The following is a 21,935-nucleotide window of genomic DNA, read 5'->3' on the forward strand; positions in this document are numbered from 1 at the left end:
TTTACTCCAAATTTTTTAGACAAATTTTTGGTATATACTTTTAACAATAAGTATTATAATTATAACTGTACAATTGCAAATAATACAATATTCATAAACTGAAAAAAAATTTATTAGAGAGAATAAATTTTCTTTCACCTGAGAAAATTTTTGTTTTTGATTTATTACACGAAAAATTTATTGCGCCAAGAAATTCTTTTTTTTTCGCTGTAATACACGGAAAAAAAAAAACTTCAAAAATTAGTGTTTGAAATTATAACCCGGAACCCGGTGTCAATATGGAAAATTTTAACATTCCAAATAATAAATTTCATAATACGTGTCGTCAATTTTCTAAGTATCACCTACGATTTTTAAAGTTCAAACAAATTTTTTTTTGCATAGACAATAAATTTCCATACTTATCCTGTAATTATTCACATTTTAATTGTAAATGAAAAAAATACTATTTATAATGATAGTATTTACTGATCACTATCATTATATTACTTGTTGTAAATTTATAGTTCATTTTTTCCATGTATGTAAGTTGATAATTTTAGTCAAAAGTATAAATTGACTAAAAAACTTGAAGTTTTTTTTTTAATTTTTTAAAATAAAATTATAATTACATTAGTGATAAAAAATTACTAAATTGTTATTAATTTATTTTTTTTTTTGTAATTTTCAAAGTTGCCTCTTATTAATATTGTTTTATTTATAACACTATACATTAGTACGATACAAATATTTAACAAAAAAAAAAAAAAAAAAAAAGATCGTTAGCAAGTTCTTGGCACGGAAAAGTTACACTTAAGCTGTTTGTCGTGGGTGGGCGTTTAATGTCGTTAAATAATTTTTTTTTAACGCTCGTTATACATTAATTGGATGGTTTATGATACTTTAATTAGACAAACTAATTTTCTATAGATAGTAATATAATTACACGTTATTTTTAAAATTTTTAAACTAAGGATTTTTTATTTTTACTCTGTATAATAATTAAACTCATCCAAGTTTCACTAAATATAATAGAATACAAACTCATAAATCAATAATGTAAAAGTGTTGTTATTTTTTATAATTTATCTGTGACAACTATTTTTAAATAAAACTAAAACACTTATAAAGAAATAAATACATTTTCCTATTTATAAAAAGTGAACTTTGTTTTGTCTTAACAGCCATAAATTTTGTTTTATAAATAATATAAAATATATAAGATGGTATTTATTAGTTATTCCGTTTATTAACTTTTGTTTACCCTTTTAACACCAACACGTTGACCTATCACCTATAGACTTTTTGTTTTCATAGAACACCTAGTTAGCGTGTTAAACAACTTGTCTTTAATGTTAATATATAAACTAAGTGGGTAAATAAAAGTATATATAGTTATAAATATATGAAATATACTAAATGTATGACGTTAAAAGTGAGCAAGCGAAAATTCCCGAAAGTAATTTTTGTTCATCGATCCGCAAATTCTAGAATAAGAAATAAATATATACATATATATATATATATATATAAATGTACATGCAGTTCATACAAACGTCAAGTACTAAATCTTTTCACGCTTGGCAATCACTTGACACATGAGGAAATTATATATTCTTGTTCTTAGGACCCATATTACCAACACATATAAGCCTCTTATGCTAAGTGTACATACTCTGAATTACTTAAATACTAAATATCACATATATGTGTTAGTGGTTACGCACGTGCAGTAGTCCTTCATCTTAAAAGTTTGTAAAAAAAAATATTTTTTTTTTAATTACTCGCAGTTTTACGGACCCTGGCAACACTTTATGTACATTCACGCGTCAGCGGCTTCTTAGATGTTTTTTTTTCATCCATTAAGATTTTGTTTTATTTTTTAAAAAGAAATTTTTCCAATTGTCTCAATGTCTTTTTTTCACCACCAAATTATTGAGCCTATGTACAATTAAATTTTTATATAAATTATAAATATATATGATGAATAAAAAAAACGCTAAAATTTTAGTGTGTAAACGCGCATATGCGTGAACACAAAACGATTGCGTGTTTTACAGAATGGAATTTATATTTGTGAATATTCAACACATGTGTAATAATATATATACATATATTTATATATATATATAACATGCTGGCGCACGCCGTAGCGGTAATACGGTATAGAGTACAGCAAGTTAAAATTGATGGTTGACAAATTGGTGGGCGGCAGTGAGACATATCGTTGTAAGCTTATGCGTTTTGTAACACGGTAATGGATTAACCGTGTGGCCTGTTATATTATATAAAGTATAACTATCATCAAGTGTTTTTATTATCATATGCATACTAGTTTCCACTCATAGCTCACCCCTTTTTAAACCCTTTCTTCCGCGCTTTACCTGCTGACGACTAAAAAAAAAAATTAAATTATATATTTTAAATATTATTGTAAAATTTTTAACGTAGGCCTGTGACAATAGAGTAAATTACAGACACAAATGTTTATTTGTGTCTAAAAAAAAATTAAATTAGTACCCAAAAAATATAAAAATAAAATTAAGAAAGTAAAAAAAATTCATGGGTTTTTTAAAAAAATATCCTGGATAAAAAAGGAATAGTTGAGTATGTATAAAATATGTCGGCGTGTTTTTTTACGCGTCACCGCCTCGGTTTTACGCGTAATCACCATTCAAAGACATTATTTTTACGAGCTACATCCATTCAAACTATTTTGTCGTACAGTAATTTTTAAATCACTAATTTAATGTATTAAGAGACACTTGATAAATTTTTCTAAAATAAAACAATTTATTTTAAATTAATTTATTAAAATTGTCGAAAGTCTAGACATATATACTTTAGTTGACAAGATAAAAGATAATAAAAAGACACGTACCAGTTTAATACTGTATGCTAATCACGCAGACAATTGATTAACCGCCAAAGACATTGCCGACAAATTAAAAGAATACTATCGCATCTTATTTATTTTTTTTTCCAAGATTATCTAGTCCGTGATGTGCCAGAGCTGGACTGAGTCTGATACAACAAAAAAATAAAATAAAATGAAATAGAAAAATAAGTAGAAATAAATAATTCGTCCTCAGCATCCTGAGTTCCTGACGATCAGACGTCCGATACGAGAGTCTTTTGATCTTTACTCTTCTGCTAAAGACAGAGACTAAACTCTTTACTCATGACATTAAATATGTGACACAGCAGTACATTCTCGTAAATCACCGTCACAAGCCTCAAGCTCAAAAAAACGTTTATAAAAAAAAAGTTGAGCTAATTAACTAGTCATTGGATGGGTAAACTGACATTTTAATTTTATCTAAACGTTTAAAAAAAAACAATAATAATAATAATAATAATTATTATTATTATTATAAAATATTTGTAAGCAAGTCTGATGTTTATGACAAATAATAAAAAAATGAATAATAATAAAATCGAATAATTTTGTTTGACAACGGAAGTGTTTTGATAAATGCGCCGGGAAAAGGAACAAAAGAATCGCCGAAATGTCAAGTTTGTGGTAAGAACGCACAAATAATCGTCTTTATACATTTAATACTTCTGTGACTTGCGAGCGTTTATCGCATGCTCCACTGACTTTACTGTATATATAATACAATAGATAAAACATAAATGCGCATTATTTAGAATCAAGAAAAAAATAAAAGTTAAAAATTTTTCCAAGTGTTAGAATACTTGAAAATATGAATATTTGATGTGGCATAAATATATGACTATTGAATTATTGAAGACTTATACATCAACTTTTATTTTTCTACGGTATTCGTACACGTGTTTCTTAGTCTTTTTATATTGTATATTTTTTCTTTTTTTGCGAACCCTTATTTACTGCTGTTATATTTTCATGTTTTGCTGCATCGATTATTACACATTGCAGGGTTAAAAGATATCAACACGATAGCATTTAAATGTGTACATGAATTACTCATGTACATACATATATATGTTCATAAGTGTATATATATTTCTTTAAAAACCAAGTAAATTCCACGGTGTCATTGCATCACCAGAATATAAGCTAAAAAAAATAAGTAAACGTCTTATTAAAATGTAAAATGCATAATTTTATATTTAAATATTTAAATACGCGCTAAACTTTACCAGATATCATTGATTTAGTTTTCTGATGTCTAACTCTTAATAAAGTACTTTTCTAATTTTAAATGAGACATATAATTATTATTTATTTAAATTCCATCCGTTATTGCAGATTTACAAGCATTAATATTTATTCGTCTTTCAATAATAGATAAAGTATTTTGAAGAAAGGATTTAATGAATATCTGAATTGAATGAAATTTAAAAATTCAATGCACTTAGCGCCGTTTAAACATTAATCATACAGTGCTATTATTAAAATTTGGAATGAATGGATGAAAAATTAAATATACATGTGACCTAATTGAAAAACAGACCAGTATAAAATAATATTCCATAGATATATTGTCCATAATAAATATTGTTTAAATTATTTTTCCATTGGTGAAATAATTTCGAGTTATATTGTCAAGATCGTGGCGCCGATGTTAAACATTCAAATGTATACCTTATTAATATTATTCTGTCTGGGTATTGTGTCTTAATTCGCATAAAATAAACTATAAGAGCCAGAGTTGTAAACAACGTTAGCATAATCGCGTCAAAAAGTTATTTACGCGAGAGGTAAACGCGTGCAAATTTTATTCTTAATATTTTGTATCTCTATTTAGCGTGGATACAGTAGAGTTTAACTCGTAGACAAGAGATTTAACACCACCCAATAGTATTATAAATAACTTAAGTATTACACTAGCTTACACTGTTTAGATTTAACGGCTGGTTTCACCCCACGGATTCGCACTCGATCCTCATATATTAACTCTTGATCATCCACATTCACTTGTACATTTACATTTACAACTTAAACTATCACAAGATATTATTCAAGATAGCAAAATAGGGTGGTTGTGTGTTCTATCTCATGATGCCACTTGATATATCTAAATATATTCATCGTCGTAATTTAATCAAACGAGATATTAACTCAAGTGTTGAAAAAAAGCTCACTTTATTTTTATATTTATAACAATAATAATAATTATTGTTATTATTGTTGTGATGGTGATGACAATAATAGTTGTTGAATAATTCCCACCGTTATATATCAATAAACGAGGGTGTATTTGGTCGGATATTTTGATTACAATGGAATATATTGAAGTGAGTGAGCATTAGCGTAAATTTGCAACGGTTGTCATTTGTCTAGATGTGAAAATAAAAGAGAAATTATATATACTATTTTTATCTCTTTCTCTTGAATGTATATATACAAGATCCTTTATATATAAATTTACATAGATATAGATATAGAGTATGTATCGTCTGTACTGAGTACTGTTGTTATATGAATTCTATAGCGATTTTGACAGTACGAAATGGCATCACAATATAGGGTGTGAAAATACCCCTGGGTACGTGTCCATCAAGCGCCCGTCACACCAATTACTTATGATAATATCGCAAAAGCGGATGACTTTGATTTAATGGATAAATTTTCATCGACTCGCTTACAATCCTTGGCTGTATAAGCAACTAAATGATTTACAATAAAGAGTTAATTAGTAGTAAAAAGTTGAGATAATTAATTATAAAATTTAAAAAATATAAATAGAATAGTTGTGTGAAAATGATATAAGTGGTGTGTGGTTATTGAACAGTCGGTTGACTCTGAAATAAAAATGGGAAACAGTTACATGTACGTTTGTCAAACCATTAGGGGTTTTATCCCCCTATCTATATCATTGCTCTTTTCTTTATACACACCATTCATTCCCTGTTGGTCTCGTCTCATTTTCAATCCACCCCTGGTCCACGGTCCATATCTTCCTCTCTCTTTCTCTCTTGCGCTGACTTTTTTTACGTTTAGCTCTTTATCTTTATTTCAAGCTCTTTATACTTTTATTTTATTCCTCTTTATGATTTTCTGACGAAAGAAAAAAATAATCTAACGCGTCTCGCTTACCACCCCTTTTATAGACGTCAAAATATGACAGTTCTCTTGGGTCACCACTTTACGGTACAAGAAGCACATTGGGGTTGAGATTTGAGGGCGTTAACTTTGATTATCATTATGACACAGGTTTAATTTACGCTTAAATCTAAATCATGATAATTAAAAGTTTACCCTGTATATTGATACTGATTATTTTTATAGAAAACTGTAAAAAAATTGGGAGTAAATTCGGAGTGATTATGAATTTTATTTAAATCTGAATTAACTCCCACACTAGGAGTTCCGGAGTAAAAAAAATCACTCTGCATACGGAGTTTTTTTTTCCAGCGGAGTAATTTCGGAGTGATCTGGATTTTATTTAAATCCACATTCACTCTGATTCTCTCAAGGGGATAAATTAAATAGAGTCATCCGCTCCTCGGATTTAACCCGCGTTCACTCCGCAAATTTTTTACATTGTAATGATGATTAAAAATAAATTATTAAATATCGACTTCGGAAACGATCGAAGTGAAAAATTAAGCAAAGTCTCAAACTTCAAGTTTATTTTTACATAATTTATTTTTATTAAAAATCGATACGTGACTGATGTTAATGAAAATAAATTTTGTAAAAAATTAAATTAAAAATTTACATATCAGTGCTTTACTTTAATCTTATGAATAAATTATAAAAAAGTCAAACTTTATAAGCTTAGATTTAAATTTCAAGTATTTGTAGACTCGAAATAAGGATATAGTAGTGACATCTCTGATAAAAGCATCGCAATTTACTTTTACGTATTTCAAAATACTATAATTCCTAGATTATTTATCGTTGATGATAATTAATAATAAATAATTAAATGATTTGTTGATAAATGATTAATTCTGTGGATCTGCTTTGACTATTTTCATATTAGGCTTACGTAAATGATGATAGTTAGGTAGAATCCTTACTAGAAATTCTAACTGGCCAACTTGTGGCTGTAATAAATTATGATTTATTAATTAACAGCTAAATAATTAAAGTAAATAAATATTTAAATACAACTTACGTATGGTTTATCATTCATTTCGCGTCTATGACATTCTGTACCATAAATAATTGTATTTTCTGGTACTATTTCAGGTTCAATTAATGAACATGATGTACCGACGACACATCCACTTGTTACTTCAACGTCTCTGCTGACTTTGGCTGCAAAGAAAAATATTCTAGTATTTCTTTAAACAAAAATAAATATTTACAAATTACCTTTTGATTCAAAAACATTATTATCACCAACTTTCAGAGCTTCACACATTGAATCCGTCTCAAAAACATTAAAACTACCAATCATTTGTACTGGACTTTCTGTTTCAGAGTCCGGAGGTGACCTGGAAATATTTAAATAATTTATTTAAAGGAATTTAATGAGTAAAATTACATAAAATATAAATTAAAGAAGGTACCTATTCATAATTGTCGCCATTTCTTCAATAATATTTCCTTCTCCAATGACAATAGGACCATCCTCGGCTAAAATACTTGCTCTAGGATGTACTATTGTCCTTGGGCCAATAGTTATGTCACCTTTTAAAATACTTTCATCACAGACAATTGCTCCAGCAGCTATTTTTACACTGAAATAAATGCATAATGAACCTGAATGATAAATGAAAAATCCTTACGCGCCTTTTTTTAAACTCTATTACTTTAATTCATTTATTTATTCATAAAATCTCTTATGTCTGCTACATTTACTCTCATTAATTCTGAAGTTAGAAGACAATTAAAAATTTTTTCAACAAATCAATTAAAAAAAAATATATGCATATGTAAAAAATTAAAAAAACTACAAGTGTAAATTTTTGAAAAATTGTTTTCTATAATTTATCGTTTCTAAAAAAAATTCAAAAATTATTAGACAGCTAACTTGAGTATCATAATAAATAAACTGTCAATTCTTATTGATAAAATTATATAAATATTCATTTTTCATTCAACAATTAAATTTAACCTCATACTGAACAAAAAAATAAAATTGTTGTAATTATTAGAGATAAATAATAAAATAATTGTTGATTGTTAGTTTAATCATTCTTACTTGAGTCGTCTTGTTGATGAAGGTGTTGACATTTTTATAAAATATATACACAATAATATTTTTTCATATAAATTATTATTATTTTTCAACTGACAGCTGTTTTGATTGTTTTGGATCCAGTTTTCTTATAAACGAGTGCTGCCACTGCTATCAATTGAAAATATATAACCTAGAAAATAAATAAAAACGTAATTCTGAGTTCTGACCTGTCATTATATCAATATATAAATATTTACTTACTGATTTTACAAATATATATGATAGTTATAATTAGAAGTTTATAGTTCGAATTTTAAAATGAATATTTTACCCAAAAAAAAGTATTAATTTTTTTAATCGTTTGTTTTATTTATTTATGATCTATAAGATGATAATTTATTATATTTGTTGTTGATAATTTTTTAGATGGCATGTACGGACTAAAGAAAATATTGCAAGAGTTAGGAAAGATGAAGCTCAAGCTGCTGAAGAAGAAAAAGCTCGTCAAGCTCGTGCGCAAAAAGCTGTTAGTATTTAAATATAAATTTTTTTTATGTGTCAATGTAACTGACAAGTGGCAATTTTAAAAATTTGGGAATAAATAAATATAATGTCCGTAGAATAAAAATTAAAAAATGCGTATTTGAATCAATAATAAATCAGCACGCGCATTTTTTTAAAATTTCATTATTTAAAATTTATAAATTGTTTCATGTCTGCTATATTCACACTTATATTTTTCTGATACTCGATTTTCTATGTCTGACATTTAATTGTTTATTTAAATTACAGGAAACTGAAGCAAGAATAAATATACTGAGAAAGCAGGCGAGATCTAAGTATGATGGTAGACCTGACGAAGAAAATAAAGTTGATGAACCGGAAGTAAAAGAGCATATTAATTTTTTTAAAGATTTAGAAGAAGGTAGAGTCGATCACCATAAACCTAATGCTGAACGTGAAGCTGAGAAAAAAGCTGAGAAAGAAAAATATGAAAAACAAATTGGATACCTTACGTACTTGGGACAAAATACCAATGAATCAACTGGTAGCAAGAGTTGGTATGAAGAATTACCGCGTAGATTAACTGATACAGATGTCAAAATAGAAGTTCAAGGTGATAAAAAAGTAAGACATGATCCTATGGTTGCTATGAAACGGTATCTGAGTACCATGGGCTCGGATTCAAAACCTATGACATCTCAGGTGTCATCTAGTAGAAAGCGGAAATTGTCGGGTGATGATGACAGCGAGAGACTGTCAAAGAAGCACAAGAAGTCGAAGAAATCAAAAAAACATAAACGGGATAAAGATGTAGAGGAAGTTAAAAGTACGAGAGCTAATGTAGATATTGAAAAATTACGCGCCGAGAGATTGATGAGAGAAAGAGCCGAAAAATTGAGAACTGAAGCGCTATTGGCTAAAGTCAGAGGTGATCCTGTTCCAGTTATCAAGGTCGAGGAAGAAGTTATTCAGAAGACAAATAAAATAAAACAGAAGTATAATTCACAATTTTGTCCGGAAATTGCAAGACAAAATTTGGTCGATACACCAAGACGTTAATTATTAAGTACATTTATAAATGAAATTGTTAATGAATAAATTAATTTATTGTTTTAAAAACTTTTATCGTAATTTTTTTACCAATTTAATCAATTGTATTTATTATTAATTATTTAAATTTGATTAAATTTTTAGAATTTTATATGATCACTTAAACGTTTCAATTGTTGACATGTCATATAATCTTGAATTCTTTATATTTAAATATATGATCTTGAGTGAGCCCTTATTAATTATTCTCGTTACTTGCGCGGTAAATTTAAATAGTTGAAAAATAAATTATTAGAAAGTAGAGAATAATTAAAAATTGTATGTCAAAATAAAATGGCGGCAGAATATGTTAGAAAAAAATTTTAAATATTAAAAAAAAAAAACACTTGAGTGTTTGAACAAACCTTGGTGGAGAAATAATGTGCAGAAGGGTGTCCTAACACACTTGGAGATTTGAATTAAATTGCTCCAAGTGTATAACAGCTAAAAAACGTCACTTAACTGCTATTTCCCACCAGACGATGCCAGATGATTTTTCTCAGGAACTTGGAAGTTATCAGCATCAGCAATTCGCAACACTTAACACTCGAACTGAACACTTAACACTTCACATTAGCACTGATCATTTAACTACATCACAGATACTTTGCACAATTTAAATTAAGAAAAGATAAATTTTACAATCACTGCACAATAATTCAAACGTACAGAAGGTTCTGGATTATTACTGAAGTCGATGGTACTGGCTGTCGCTATTGGACCATCAGTTAATACAAAGCAATCGATTTTACGATTCATCGACTGCCCCCACTTTACCAAAAATTTGAACATCGAATACAAAGACGCGTAGTAGAGGTGCCATACTTTCATCCTAAAAACATTTCTGGACATGTACTGGACCTAAGGACGCGGAAATGTGACTCAGTGAATAAGAAACGATTAAATGGTTAAGTTGGCAGAAATGTGTATTAAGCATAACAGTCAAAAATCATGTAGAGAGTAATTTCGTTTCAAAAAAACTGTTGCTTTGAAGTGAATTGTACATAAAAACGATAGATGTCAGCATTATGTTATTTGACTTGGATATGATACAAAATTTGCTTAATTTGTATCTCCCCTATCTAGAATATGTTAAAAATAGACCGGAATTTTATTTATAATTTTTAATACACTTTATTGTTTTCATATATTGTCTAATCGAACTTCATCAATCTCAATAATTTTTAATTATAAATAAACCAATGATTAAAACTCAACATCAAAAATTAAAATAATTAATTTTTTTACTTTTTTTTTATAACCAACATAAACGGTAAGTTTTCTTAACAAACGTTAAAATATATTAAATTATCATTCATAAATTATATTTTTATTTTAAATTAAAAAATTAATTTCAATAATAAGTAACTCTGTTTATTTTATTGACATTATATTTTTTTTATTGAAAAGACCAAAAAGTAAATGATTCTGAAGTTGGCGGACAATTCACAATTTTTGGATTCTTTTTTCAACAATTTAATTTAAAAAATTAAACAAAATAAAAATATGCACATGCAGAAAATTAAAAAAACTGGAGGTGCAATGTTTTGAAATTTATTGTTTTTAAATAAATCCAAAAATCATTAGACGCCGGCTTATTTCAATATCATGAAATAAATCACTTGTTTATTGTTAATAAATAAATAAATAATTTATTTTTATTACAATCAGTCATAATTATAATCAGTATTGAATTCACATTTATTTATTTACTTATCAATTTAATCTGTCAGACTAAACTCCGCGGACATGAAGTTTTAAAAAAATAAGTTTTTAAATTGTAAATTAAATAATAAGTAATAATATTTAAAATAATTACAGAGTAAAAATGCAAGACGATTCGTTTTTAGAAGAAATGAATTTAGTGCCCGTAGCAGCACGAAAATCCGGAGCTATGGTTAATCATGAAGAGAAATACAACAATATAACAGTACGTATTTTACAATCACCGTCTGATAACGTTTGTTCAGAAACAGAAGATCTTGAAGCTGTTCTCCGACAGCAAAGACAGTCAACAGTTACTCCAACAGTGACTTTGAAAGCATCAAGTAGAAGATCTATCGAAACCTTATCGCCAATCCTTCCTGTTTCTGATTCACATTCAAAACGTAAAGATGATTTGAGAGACAAAATATCTCCGAGTATAAAAAAACAACTTAAAGATAAAGATTTTAAAAATTCGTCACCTATGAACATTAATAAAACTACTGATAAAAAAACGAAAGATGATAAATTGAAGCCGGTTGAAAACATCGAGCGTTCTATGGATACTCTAAAGGTCAATTCAATATCAAAAAGTCGTACAAGAGCAACTGGGTCCAAGGACAGCAGACTATCTGATGGTTCCTGCAAAGAAAATAGCAAGCCAGATTTGTCTGAAGATCTGAGTAATGATGGAGGAAAGGAGTGGCGACATATAACAACAGATTCAATAAAAAATAAGGAACATTCTGATGATTATGAGGCCCTTGCTATGCTGCCAGTTATCAAAGATATTGTTAGTCAATATACGAAAATAGAAAGTGCCAAAGTTATGACGGCAATGAAGGTGGAAAGTTTCAAGATTATGAAAATGATGCAAGATCTTTATCTCAACTCCCAATCTACTCTTATAAAACAATTAATACTTTTTTCCGAGGAGATACAAGACACTAGGCCTGTGAGTGACAATTCACGGCTGCATTATTTAATTCAAGAGAACAACCGTTTGCTTGAAACCATCGAGGTTTTGAATTCTCGCGTGGATGAGTTGAAAAAAAAAGCTGATACTCTCGATGATATTCGTAAAGAAAATAAAGCGCTTAAATTAAAAATAAAAGAGCTTGAAAAATAATGTACCAGAAAGTTGAAACTTTTTTTGCGCAACGAAAAAAAAATGGAAAGTAGAATTCTACTAGATGAATTTATGAAATTTTTCACATATTGATGCTGGTCATAAATTTTTTAATTTTTCGTTGCGGAAAAAACTTTGATCTTCAGGTACGTGAAAAATAATTATTTATTTTTATTTATTTTGTAAGGATTTAAAATTTCTTAATACTCGCATGTATAAATTTTTTTTCATTAAATAATTAATTATAAAAAATAATGTGATATGATACCTTTTTTAAGAATAATGTATTATTTTATATAAAAATTTATAGGTAAAATAAAAATAAATTTAAAAGTTATTAAATTTAAAAATTTTAATTTATTTAACACTTGATATAATTAATTTATTTACGTTAGCAAATGTAAAAACGCCGGCATTCATAATATAATATGTGTACATACATACATACATACATACATACATATCTATGTTATGAAATAACGATACATATATATTGAAAAATATAAACTACTAATGATATATGATGAGTTTATTTATATATAATTGACAATAATTAATAAAATAAGTTCACACATACGGTAATAAATATAAATATACTTTATAAAAGAAATTGTTTTGGCAGTTAGTATGCAATACCACTTTATATTGATCAATAATTAACAATTAAAATAACAGTAATCAATAAATTTATAATAATTCATTTTATAAATTAATTACCCATGTAAAAAAAAAATTTGTTCCCAAAATATTCTAAAAAAGTTCGATAAGTTAAACTTCTAAATCTGAGACAGATGAAAACTTTAATAATTTTGAAAGTAAAAAAAAAGTTTATTTAGAATTTTGTATGAGCGAATTTTGAGTAAAAAAAAAAAAAACGTTTTTAAAATATATTTTTCACTCAAAATTCACTCATACAAAATTCTAAATAAACTTTTTTTTTACTTTCAAAATTACAAAAGTTCTCATCTGTCTCAAATTAAGAAATTCCTCATATCGAAATTTTTTACAACGAATATTTTCTACATGGAATCTACGTATTTATATAAATTACGCTTTAATTATAAAATATTTTGAAAAAAAAATTATTTATTGATTTATTAATTGAAATAAAAAATCTTAATTAAATTGAATCAGCGTAAAAAAAAAATAGTCAATTGTCATTTCATATTTCTTTGGCCACGTATAAAAAAATGCATCAGAGTCTTAGAATCTCAAACTGACCTATTAATTAAATTCGTAAAACTTATTCTATTTAATTATTTACTCTCAAGAACTTAGTATATTTAAAAAAAAAAATATCGCGCTGCCTTCTAAATAAATTAAAAGTTAATTAACCTACGCCTCACTCTGTCCTTCATTATTTCTCCTCCTCACTCTAACATCATCATCATCATCCGGTTCATTGAACCCGTTTCCATTGTCGACGTCATCGTCACCATTATCCTCAGGTGGTCTCGTCCACCTGATCAGTGTCTCCGGCGACCGATACAAGAATATGAGTTTAGCAAACAAGTCTTCCTCTAAACTCAGCTCTTTGCTCTCGCGTACCAAATAAATGTCCAAACATAACTTCAATATTCTGTCAACATACGGCATGTCGTCGAACATTATTTTTGGTGCCATGTCACTGACAACTCGTCTCATTATTTGGCTGACGACAATTACAGCAGTGGTGTACAGACCAAGAATGCCCATGCCGCTGAAGAAACTCAACCCTTCAGGAAATGCTTTTTCGTTGAACAAAAACATGACAATATTGTTGCTGCAGTCATTAAGCGGGACATTTTTCAGTATCTTATTGTACAAATCATCATTGCACTGTTCCTGGACCATCCACCATTGCTGGCCAACCTCAGATACTAACTGCAATGTGACATTCCGGTACATATTATTGACCCCATATTCAACTTCATCATCTTGCAAATAATTTTGCGATGGAATGTGCAGCAGTTGTTCAACTACGCTCGTATTCCGGCTTGTAACTTTCAAAAATTTTGGAAATACGCTCGGCACTGATAAAGTCACATTAGGATTATCATTATCAGACGATAGTAATATCGACAGATTTGTTCTCAATTGATTAAATTCACCGTCGACGTATGCCGGTAGTGGAATAACATTCGATGTCGTTGAAACACCGGAAAAATCTTTTACGTCTGTCTTTCTCGATACCGTCCATTCGACGTGGATACTCATTGTTATATTTGACTTCAATTCATTTTTCAATTGCTCCTTCTCCAGTGGGGTAATGCCCCATATTCTTTGAGTTGATTTACTTAATTTGACAGTCGCTACGTCACTGGACCCATAATTGTAAAGGAAAGTAAGCGCAGGTCTGTCGGAAGTATAAATTCCTCTTAGAGATTTAAATTCTTCGTCGGTGTAAGGAAATATCGATGCGTCTTGTGCTGCCGCTGTGTAAATCGGCTCGTGTGAACCGATTTGAATTCTCAGAGATACTTCTGATGGTATATTTGACATCCCGACAGTGCCGCTGAGAGCAAACAGCAGCAATGGGAACCAAATAAGTCCGATAATCAGCAAAAGTAATCCGCCGCCGACTAAATATTTGCTCAGTTGTTTTTTCTTCTCACCACGTGCTTGGGGAAAATCAGCTTCCAGTCCGCGCATGCATTTTATCTGGTATATACTGGCGAATATGTCTTCCATTTTGAACCAGTCCATCACGGTCATTGATGTGTCGGTCCAGATCCAGTCCATCACGGCGCGCAATTCAAATAAAAATGGCACGAACATGAACCCTTTGAATAGACAGTAATTTATTATGCTGTATTTTTTGCACAGGAAATTGCCGAGTATGCGAGTTGGATACCCGAGTCGTAGTTGATAGGCCGCGAGTAATAAATAGAAACATTTCATCATGTACCAAATTTGTGGGGGTAAATTATCATTGAATGCGCGGCCTGATATTCCGGGCAAAATGAAGAACATCCAGATATGGATACCGACAACTAGACAGTATTGGAAAATTAATTTTCCTAGGATTGATTTTCGCAGATAAAGCGCGCGGTCGATGACAATCAGAGCGAATTGTATGAGCATCATTATGAGAAATGGCATTGGCACGCGATTTTCTTGGAGGTAAGCAGTGACACCACCGTCACCCTGCTGAGTACCGAACGAAGAAAATCTAAATATTATTAATAGAAAGTTGAAAAAGTCGCATAGAAACATGTAGGCGTAGACGTTTGATTTTTCTTTGCCCTCGGGATTCAAAATGTTGGCGAAAAAATTTTTCGATGGCTCGAGATATTTTTTAAATGTCATACTGATTGCTGTTGAAAGATTTGCGTCGCATACATTCGTCTCTTCGTTTCTCATTTCAACCAAACGCTCGTCGTCGCTGTCTGTATTGTGATAGTCCGAGGCCTCGTCTGAGGTACCGGCAACTTTTGGTGGATCTTTTGATGTTGATACAGACAAGTCTTGGTTCGAATGAGACTGGTCTTCATTTTGCCATTGAAGGCGAGCTGATCCAGATTGACTGGTACCGCTAACGGGTGACGAACGTTCTGGTCCAATTACTAATTTCGAAGGGATTATTTTTCTGGTTGCGTATGGAGTTGTCCACTGGCCCAGAGACTTCAACATAAACCGGTGGAAAAATACCATAAGGAGAAGCAGCAAATCCCAGAGCGCGTAATTTGGTTTGCGTTCGACTCCGATTATTGCTGTTGTTGCCAAGGGATTTCGCGACGGCACATCCTGGTTCCAGATGATCAAGTCCCACTGGAAGATACATTTTATGATGACAATAGCTTCCGTGTAAGCGATTACTGTCACCCAAAATGTTTTAGACGGACGCGGAATCGTCAGGGAGCCCCAGAAAAAGACCATCAGCGGCAAAGGAGTCGACAGAACTGATGCGTTTTTTATTTGATGCAAAAATATTATGAAGTAGCACATGAATGTTGAGTGAGCGAGAATTCCAAACCATATGGAAGCTAGTAATTGAATGATTGTTGGTTGGTCCACTTCTGACAGTTCCGGTTCGTCGTCTTCTGCTTGGGATATTGGCTGCGTTCGCGTCAGCATTGAACTGTCAATAAATAAATTATGAATTTAAATATTTTTATTACTTTTCTTTAAACCCACAAATATCAAGGATGCATTTAAAATTCCAGCATCCTTTTTTTATTTACAATAAGCATTTCATTTAATTAATAAATAAGTTCTTTCATTATTTTAATTTAATAATTAATAATAAATTAATTAATTTTTTAAATAAAACTTTACATAATTGATATTTTTTTTTATCAAGTTTTATTTTTTATAAAAAAATTTATGGTATGAAAATTATGACAAGAACTTTTTTCTATTAATTAATTAATTATGATGAATATATTTATTGATTGAATTAAAATTTGAGTAATTAATAAACATGCAAAGGATTAAATATAATAAAAGGATGCATTAGCATGCAAAAATGTAATTTGTGAGATAATAAAATATAATTTTTTGTGTCATGAAACCGATACCTGGAGGAGGACACGTCCAATCCTCGCTCCAAACTCGGCGCCAGGATTCGGATGTGTGGCACAGTCAGCAAGCTCTCCTTCCTATTAAAAATAACCACCGTTTCTCTAATAGCTATTACTTATTTAAATTACAATTAATTATTTTTGGGATGATAACTAATAAAATAAATAAATTTTTAGTTTTAATAATAAATACTTTTTGATATTGTGATAATTTAGTCTTGAAGCCAATGGATTTAAACTTACTGGAGGATTTTCATTGGGATTTTGAAGGAGCGCTGCAGACGTTCTTGCAACCAGGAAGGGATTTGATGCCTTGTTTGAAAAATTATTGGATTTAATCATGCGTTTATTTATGAATGGATTAATAGAGGATTAACAGTAGGGCTGTGCGAATTGAATCGAATCAAATATAACTATTCGATTCAAATTTCGAGTCGAATTATTCGTCAATTTCATAATCATCCGAAAGATTTTGAGTTATTTTTACTTTTGAAATTACTCGATTTAAATCGAGAAAATTCTTATCAGCCTTCGGATTCATTCTCAGACAGTATCCCCTACTTTTTAAAAATATTCGATGACTTTCAATTGTAATGACCGCATTAAAATTTTGATAATTAATTAAAACAAAAAGTTAAAGCATTAATTGAAAAGAGGGATACTCAGTTACAATTGTCGCCGAAACATAGATTTTTAAAAAAATTATTTACAGTTGACATCAATTAGGAGTTAAACGAAATTGGAAAATAAATTAGTAAAATCTTCATGTCAATATTATAATTTGTAATGTCAAATTTTTCAGACTAAAATTCATTTACTAAATTTCGTTTAACTCCTAATTGATGACAACTGTCAGTAATTTTTTTTAAATTCTATATCTCGGCGAAATTGTCCTTTTTTCAGTTAAGGTTTCAATTTTTTTTTTTAATTAATAAAATTTTAGTACGGTCATTAAGATTGAAAGTCATTGAATTTTTTAAAATCTGGCGGCACTGTCTGAGAATGCCTTTAAGTCATTGAAGAGAAAATTTATAAATAATTCGAATTATTTGCACACCCCTGATCGAAAAATAAATAGTAAATAGTGCGAGTAATATAATAAGTATATACTTTCTAATTTAATAATTAATAAGATTAAATTTTTTTTAATACCATAGAATATTGTTGTGATTAAATAGTAAAAACGTGTAACAAAAGTACTAAACTAATTAAATGTAATGTGAAAAATTTGTTAAAAAGCTACCAACACCAGGATCATACGGCAAAACCTTTGATGAAACTTCAAAAATATTACAAATACAAGATGACTGATAAAAAAAAAACGAATTTCATCTTACGAGCCCTACCTTTCGCTTTTTGTTTCTAGTTGATCCTGGTCCTCAATAGCAATCGTTTCTCGTGAACTCGCTTCCGTCTCTGATCTGTCGGCGAGCAAATTTACATACTAATTTTCTAGCAATACTGTCATTTAGCAACCCGTTAAATAATTTATAAAATCAAATTAAAAAGCTATTTATAATTACGAGTTATCTTAAATTAATATTTTTATATAAAGCCTACAGTCTAATCTAAAACTACTGAATAATATTTAAAATATATATCTAGCTTATGTAGTTTAATTATACATTAATTGTAATTTATTATTAATTTACCTTTCTTTCATTAAAGGTATTGGCTGCCATATTTGATTGATACCCAATCTCATACCCATTCGGAAATCAGGTTTCGACTAAACCAAAAAAAAATTTCTGTTAATAAATTTCTTATTATATTTATTAAATATGACTCAAGTCTACTTATTTATTAAAACCGTACAAATTTTTTCTCAGATATTTCATTTATTTTTATTGTCATTAAAGTTTATTAAAAAAAATATTGTAGATTATCTTAACTACGATGAAAGATACAAAAAACTTTACACTTTAAGGATTTGCCAAAGTTCAGTATCTAATCTCAAAATATTTAAAAATTTTTATGTCAGTAATTTTATAAAATCATACCAACATCTTTTAGCGGTAAATTTATTAATTAAAGACTTTTCTACTGATACTAAATTAAATTTGATTATTGTGGCATTAGTGACAGAATAATTAGAATATTAATTTATATAAAGATAATAAATATGACCGTTTTTTTCCCGCGTAATTTAAATTTATTTTGAATGATATAGATAAATTTATTTATCTTGATACCTGGCAAAAGCTTGATAACATTAATTAATTTTATCATATAGATATGACTGGAACTAAACTTTCCTTATTCTCTTAATAATATAAATAATAAATATTCAACTGACCTTTAAAATTAATTTTTCTTTACTCAAAACTTTACGAATGTATCGGTAGTCTCTTGAGAATCTATTCAAATATCTCGTAGCGGATATTATAAAACTATTGATAAGTTCAAACATAAATTTAAAGTAAGTGAAGAAAGAAACTTTCTTCTTAGCAGGATCATCTTCTTGAGAAGCATCACTGCTGTCCTTTTCATCAACAATTTCTTCCGAGTCCGATGGACTTTTACGTGTATCATCTTTTTTACTTTTTTGTGTTTGTCGTCTCGCTGATGTATCACTCGAACGATCCACTTCCTGATAAACAAATATTTTATAAAATAAAATAATCATCTAAAGTTATTTAAAGCAACAAATAAATAATGCGGTTCAAATTTAGCTGAAGAGTTGTATGTTACAGTAGTCCAAGCTAAAACAAATTTTTAAATTTAAATAATTTTTTTCTTTTATGAACATTAAAAAAAAAAGAAAATGATTGAAAGCTCGAGTTTTGTTATTCTTTATGATTATAACAAATTTATGTATAAAACAAAAATTTGTAATGACAATTAATGACGAGTATTATCTTGGACACAAAATATAAAATAAAATGTACAAGCGAGATATTTGTTTATATTTTTGTAATTAATGAATTTAAAAAAAAATAAAGAGACTACGATAGCGAGGCAGAAGGATTTAAATTTAATTTACAGGTTTAATAAATAAATAAAATAAATAATTATGTTGTTAGAGTACGCTAAGTTGTTAGATTTGTTTTTAAGGATCATGGGAAAGGCTCACATCGGTTGTCGCGGCAGTCTCTGTTTCTGAACGTGCGCTTAGATAGGACATGGATGATTTCTTGCGGGATAGCGGCATACTTTGACGTCTCAATCTCAGTGCATCCTTGGGTGTTCCTCCGTACATGGCAACATGGGTCGCGATCTCTATGTCTGTCTTAAACAGCGTCGACATCAGCTGCAACCATCACTCAGCGAATCAAAACCCATAGATTTGTTTGTACATATATATATGTATTTTCAATTTAAAAAAAAAAGTTTATGAATAAATAAGTAAATATTCAAATGCAACAATCATGGGAATTGTTATTAATTATAATGATAAGAAGGTTAATTTGTGCGGTGGTAAAAAAATAAAATGTGCAGAACAAAAAATCGGTATTAGTTTATTGGGTCCATCCTTGAAAATAAAAATAAAAATAATAAAATAGAGAATATTATTATTATTTATAATTAAAAGTAGAATGAGTGAACTAAATATTTAAATGAATGATTAACGTTATTGATTGATAAAGTTCTTATGGAGATTAAAATAGTTGAGTATTTTAAAATGAGGTGACTTGGAATTATTTTCGAAAATTAATGTGTAACTTTCGGACAAGGATTTATTATTTTTTTTTATGAGTTTCAAGACAAAGTTATTTCGCGAAGTAAAGTCACCCCAGTTACAAGGATACAAAAGATTATTTACTGATGACTATTTGATAATTAATCTACTTTTGATTTAATTATAAATAAAAATATTTAACCAACAAAAAATAAAATATAAAGAATATTAAAAAATAATAAAACAAAAATTACTGACCTCTGATACGGTCATTCTACGACCTTTATGTCGCTGTTGCTGTCGTTGTTCTTCTTCATCTATTTCCATTTCTGAATCCGGTAAAGCTTCAGTAACATCTTCATCATCCACGTCGTCAAACATGTAGTAATCTCCAGATCTCATAGCTAATTAAAAAAATAAAAAAACAAAATTATAAACATAACTTCCTTGCTTATTATCGTTTGGACAATTCACAAGGACACCCATGCACAGAAACAAACGTCTACTTGAAAACAAAACAAAATTATTTACAGGATATTTTACAGAGGAGCAGGAAAATTTTTTACAATAAATAATGCAGGTAATTATTGTACAAGGAAATTTACAAGTGTCTGAAAAAATGTAGATAAGGATTAATCTGCTGGATGGATAATTATTTGCAGGATAAAAATTAGTGTCTGTAAGGAAGAAATAATTTTCTCAATTACCCTCTCGATTAGTTTTTGGAGCACGATGTCTGTACAATGGCCGATCTCTCGGATAGAGCGAATCTAATAGAGAACACATAGAGAAATAATATTTAAAGTATAAAAATAAAAAAATAAATAATAATTAAAGTATATATAAATATATAAATATAAATGAATTTCTGAAATTAAAAAATCGTCGGTTATTAAGGGGGACCACTAGTGTGAAATTTTGAAAAAATTCATTTTTTTTTGCTACTACAATTTTAAAGTTTGCTGCAGTTATCTCGAAGACAATTCATCCGATCGATTTGATTCTTATCGCAGCTTCTGTTATACGTTTCTCCATACCACGAACCTCCAGTTTTCCGTTTGAATAAAAAATGTAATTTTAGCAAGCCAAAAATCATGAAATTTTCGCGCGAAATTTGAAACTTTTTTTAAAAACTCCGCCATTTTGTTAAATTCAAATTTTTCTTTTCGATCGAAGGTCATGGTACGGACAATACCTTCTAGTTAGATAAACTTTTTGGTTTTTGTTATTTCATTCACCGGAAGGTCGCTATCGCAGCAGTGGGGGACTTTTTTCGGAGCTTTGGGAGATTGTGATTAATTCAGTGAATTTTTAATTTTTTGATCCAAAAATTTTATCATATATTT

The 21,935-nt window shown here is 29.0% G+C and overlaps 4 protein-coding genes across 10 annotated transcripts in view; 2 read left to right on the top strand and 2 right to left on the bottom strand.

Moving 5' to 3' along the window:
* Positions 1–6,744: 6,744 nt before the first annotated feature.
* LOC103578107 (dynactin subunit 6) lies at positions 6,745–10,340 on the bottom strand. 2 transcript variants are annotated; one of them, XM_008559062.2, is made up of 6 exons: positions 10,001–10,340; positions 8,064–8,232; positions 7,429–7,599; positions 7,232–7,353; positions 7,032–7,174; positions 6,745–6,960 (listed from the first exon to the last, which is right to left on the bottom strand). In XM_008559062.2, the coding sequence occupies exons 2-6, from the start codon at positions 8,093–8,095 to the stop codon at positions 6,859–6,861; spliced, it is 570 nt and encodes a 189-aa protein (XP_008557284.1). In that variant the 5' UTR covers positions 8,096–8,232; positions 10,001–10,340; the 3' UTR covers positions 6,745–6,858. The 2 variants fall into 2 exon arrangements, with proteins under 2 accessions (XP_008557284.1, XP_008557283.1); XM_008559061.1 differs by lacking the exon at positions 10,001–10,340 and adding an exon at positions 8,304–8,380.
* LOC103578108 (leukocyte receptor cluster member 1 homolog) lies at positions 8,239–9,654 on the top strand. Its single transcript, XM_008559063.3, has 3 exons — positions 8,239–8,383; positions 8,469–8,568; positions 8,835–9,654. The coding sequence occupies exons 1-3, from the start codon at positions 8,361–8,363 to the stop codon at positions 9,603–9,605; spliced, it is 894 nt and encodes a 297-aa protein (XP_008557285.1). The 5' UTR covers positions 8,239–8,360; the 3' UTR covers positions 9,606–9,654.
* Positions 10,341–10,675: 335 nt separating the features above from the next.
* On the top strand, positions 10,676–12,742 carry LOC103578106 (uncharacterized). Its single transcript, XM_008559059.3, has 2 exons — positions 10,676–10,908; positions 11,457–12,742. Exon 2 carries the CDS (start codon positions 11,464–11,466, stop codon positions 12,466–12,468), a length of 1,005 nt encoding a protein of 334 aa, XP_008557281.1. The 5' UTR covers positions 10,676–10,908; positions 11,457–11,463; the 3' UTR covers positions 12,469–12,742.
* Positions 12,743–13,369: 627 nt separating this feature from the next.
* Positions 13,370–21,935, bottom strand: part of LOC103578181 (piezo-type mechanosensitive ion channel component) — a 59,224-nt gene continuing 50,658 nt past the window's right edge. For 3 of the 6 annotated variants that reach the window (XM_053738014.1, XM_053738011.1, XM_053738010.1), the window contains 8 exons: positions 21,297–21,359; positions 20,848–20,993; positions 20,044–20,220; positions 19,267–19,560; positions 18,623–18,699; positions 18,317–18,391; positions 16,968–17,048; positions 13,370–16,528 (listed from right to left, as the gene is read on the bottom strand). In XM_053738014.1, coding sequence (XP_053593989.1) covers positions 13,804–16,528; positions 16,968–17,048; positions 18,317–18,391; positions 18,623–18,699; positions 19,267–19,560; positions 20,044–20,220; positions 20,848–20,993; positions 21,297–21,359 — 3,638 coding nt within the window. In that variant the 3' untranslated portion in view covers positions 13,370–13,803. The remainder of the gene's footprint in view (positions 16,529–16,967; positions 17,049–18,316; positions 18,392–18,622; positions 18,700–19,266; positions 19,561–20,043; positions 20,221–20,847; positions 20,994–21,296; positions 21,360–21,935) is intronic. The other 3 variants (XM_053738015.1, XM_053738012.1, XM_053738013.1) reach the window with 3 other exon arrangements.

Source organism: Microplitis demolitor, chromosome 4 (assembly GCF_026212275.2).
Source record: "Microplitis demolitor isolate Queensland-Clemson2020A chromosome 4, iyMicDemo2.1a, whole genome shotgun sequence".
In the NCBI taxonomy this organism is placed as follows: Eukaryota; Metazoa; Arthropoda; class Insecta; order Hymenoptera; family Braconidae; genus Microplitis; species Microplitis demolitor.

Coding starts and splice junctions, on each gene's coding strand:
- LOC103578106 (XM_008559059.3), top strand. CDS start 11,464: ATGCAAGACGATTCGTTTTTAGAAGAAATGAATTTAGTGCCCGTAGCA.
- LOC103578107 (XM_008559062.2), bottom strand. CDS start 8,095: ATGTCAACACCTTCATCAACAAGACGACTCAA. Junction 7,354..7,428: donor ATGGCGACAATTATGAATAG/GTACCTTCTTTA, acceptor AAATATTTCCAG/GTCACCTCCGGACTCTGAAA. Junction 6,961..7,031: donor AAATGAATGATAAACCATAC/GTAAGTTGTATT, acceptor AATTTATTACAG/CCACAAGTTGGCCAGTTAGA.
- LOC103578108 (XM_008559063.3), top strand. CDS start 8,361: ATGAATATTTTACCCAAAAAAAA. Junction 8,384..8,468: donor AATATTTTACCCAAAAAAAA/GTATTAATTTTT, acceptor ATAATTTTTTAG/ATGGCATGTACGGACTAAAG. Junction 8,569..8,834: donor AAGCTCGTGCGCAAAAAGCT/GTTAGTATTTAA, acceptor TTTAAATTACAG/GAAACTGAAGCAAGAATAAA.